The 1,968-nt window shown below is 41.7% G+C and overlaps 1 protein-coding gene across 1 annotated transcript; it reads left to right on the top strand.

The window, feature by feature from the left end:
* Positions 1-356: 356 nt before the first annotated feature.
* On the top strand, positions 357-1,604 carry LOC127122037 (uncharacterized). The gene has a single exon (XM_051052450.1). The coding sequence runs from the start codon at positions 357-359 to the stop codon at positions 1,602-1,604; it is 1,248 nt and encodes a 415-aa protein (XP_050908407.1).
* Positions 1,605-1,968: the final 364 nt, after the last annotated feature.

Raw genomic sequence — 1,968 nt, 5'->3', positions numbered from 1 at the left:
ATCCTCGACCTAGCCATGAAATATTATAAGTATTCCTTTCTGCCTCATATGTGGGTTGTCATCATTGTCCTTGGTGTTATATTCGTAGTATTGAGCCTGATCAACTTAATCCTATTTGTATGACATTCAGGATCATGGCTGACGGACGCAGAGGTCGTGGTAGGCCTAGAACTCAGAACTCGGACTCTGAACCGCCAAGTGGTAGTGAAGGTTTTCAATGGCCTCAGTTTATGCAACAGATGCAACAACAACAAAATCAATTCATGCAACAGATGATGCAGTAGTGGAATGGTGGGTTGCATCCTCAAGGAGTTCCACAGGTAGCTACAGGTGGTAGTTTCCGAGATTTCTTCCGCATGAATCCCCCAGAATTCCATGGTGGGCTGAATCCTTTGAAGGCTCAGGAGTGGATAACCGGCATGGAAAGGATTTTTCAGGTAGTGCATTGTAGTGAAGAAAATAAGGTTGTGTTTGCTTCTCATATGATGAAGGGTCCAGCTGTAAGATGGTGGGAGAGTGCTTCAACTCTTATGACCAATCAAGGAATACCTAGAGATTGGGAGCATTTTAAGACTGTTTTCTTGGATAAGTACTTTCCTAGTTCTTTGAGGACTCAGAAAGAGTTTGAATTTCAACAGCTCAGGCAGGGAGCTATGTCAGTAGCTGCGTATGCTGAAAAGTTCGAAGATATGGCTGCGTATTCTAGACAAGCCGCGTACGCTCCTGATGAGAGGTGGAAGATTGATCAGTTTCTTTTTGGTTTGAGGGGTGAAATTTCTCATAGTGTTTCTCAAAGGGAATTCACTTCTTATGCTGAACTATTAAGACAATGTTATGTGGCTGAGAACAGTTTGAAGAAGGTTCAGGAAGAAAGGGATCAGTACAGGAGTGGGCAGAGAGACCAAGGAAGGCCAGGATATCAGTTCAGGCCTAGATCCCAGGCTTTCAAGGGGAAACAGGTGCTACATGCAAGACCTAACCAACCTCCTCAATGTCAAGTATGTAAGAAGTATCATCTTGGAAAATGTACTGTAAGTGGAATTAGGTGTTTTACATGTCACAAGGAGGGACACATGTCTATGGAATGCCCTCAGAATAAGAATCAGATACAGGGGAGGAGCGCTGGTCGAGTTTATACTTTGGATGCAAGGAAGGCTAAGAGCAACAATGCCTTAATTGCTGGTACGTGTTTCATCAATAATCATCCTTGTTTTGTATTGTTTGACTGTGGGGCGACACACTCTTTTGTATCAATTCGGTGCATGAAGCGTCTTGGCTTGCAAGCAATTCCCTTGTCTCCTCCTATGGTGGTTACTACCGCCATGGATGATGCGGTTGAGACACCGTTGATTTGTGAAAATTGTTCGCTCTCGGTGAATGGTAGAGTTTTTCAGATTGATCTTATTTGTTTACCACTTAAGAAGGTTGATGTTGTTTTGGGGATGGATTGGCTTTCTGCCAACTCGGTGTTTATTGGTTGTGAAGAGAAGTTGATTATCATTCCATCTAGTGAAGCTACTCCAAAGGATGTGTTAACTACAATCTTGGAAGGTACGGTTGGCATGGTTAATTTAGTTGATGATAGCCAACAAAAGATAAGCTAAGCTGGAGCATGTGGACTAAGGGTAGAATGTGGAATATTTTATGTTGCAAGAGTTTATTGGGAGGCAATGAGGATTATTCGTGGGAATTTATAGAGACATGTAACCCGGTATAATGCAGTGTGTAGTAGGTATTGGTTTAGAAGAAAATTCTAGTCATAATTGTGTGGCAATGATAAGGTTCACCTTAAGTTCATTTTATTTCGATTGCAAGAGTAATATGGGCTTATTGGAAGTCTGGTTGTTATTTATCTTCTTGAGGAGTGTTTGGTTCGTTGATCTTGGAGTATAAACATTCACACAATGTTGGAGCTAAGGATATTTTAAATGTCATAAGTGTACCGTTGTGGATGTACAAATTGAGGAT

Source organism: Lathyrus oleraceus, chromosome 2 (assembly GCF_024323335.1).
Source record: "Lathyrus oleraceus cultivar Zhongwan6 chromosome 2, CAAS_Psat_ZW6_1.0, whole genome shotgun sequence".
NCBI classification, from domain to species: domain Eukaryota; kingdom Viridiplantae; phylum Streptophyta; class Magnoliopsida; order Fabales; family Fabaceae; genus Lathyrus; species Lathyrus oleraceus.
The sequence above is the reverse complement of the archived record's forward strand: the minus strand, read 5'-3'. Positions and strand labels throughout refer to the sequence as shown.

Bases quoted from the DNA above. Each gene is read 5' to 3' on its own strand.
- LOC127122037 (XM_051052450.1), top strand. From the start codon at position 357: ATGAATCCCCCAGAATTCCATGGTGGGCTGAATCCTTTGAAGGCTCAG.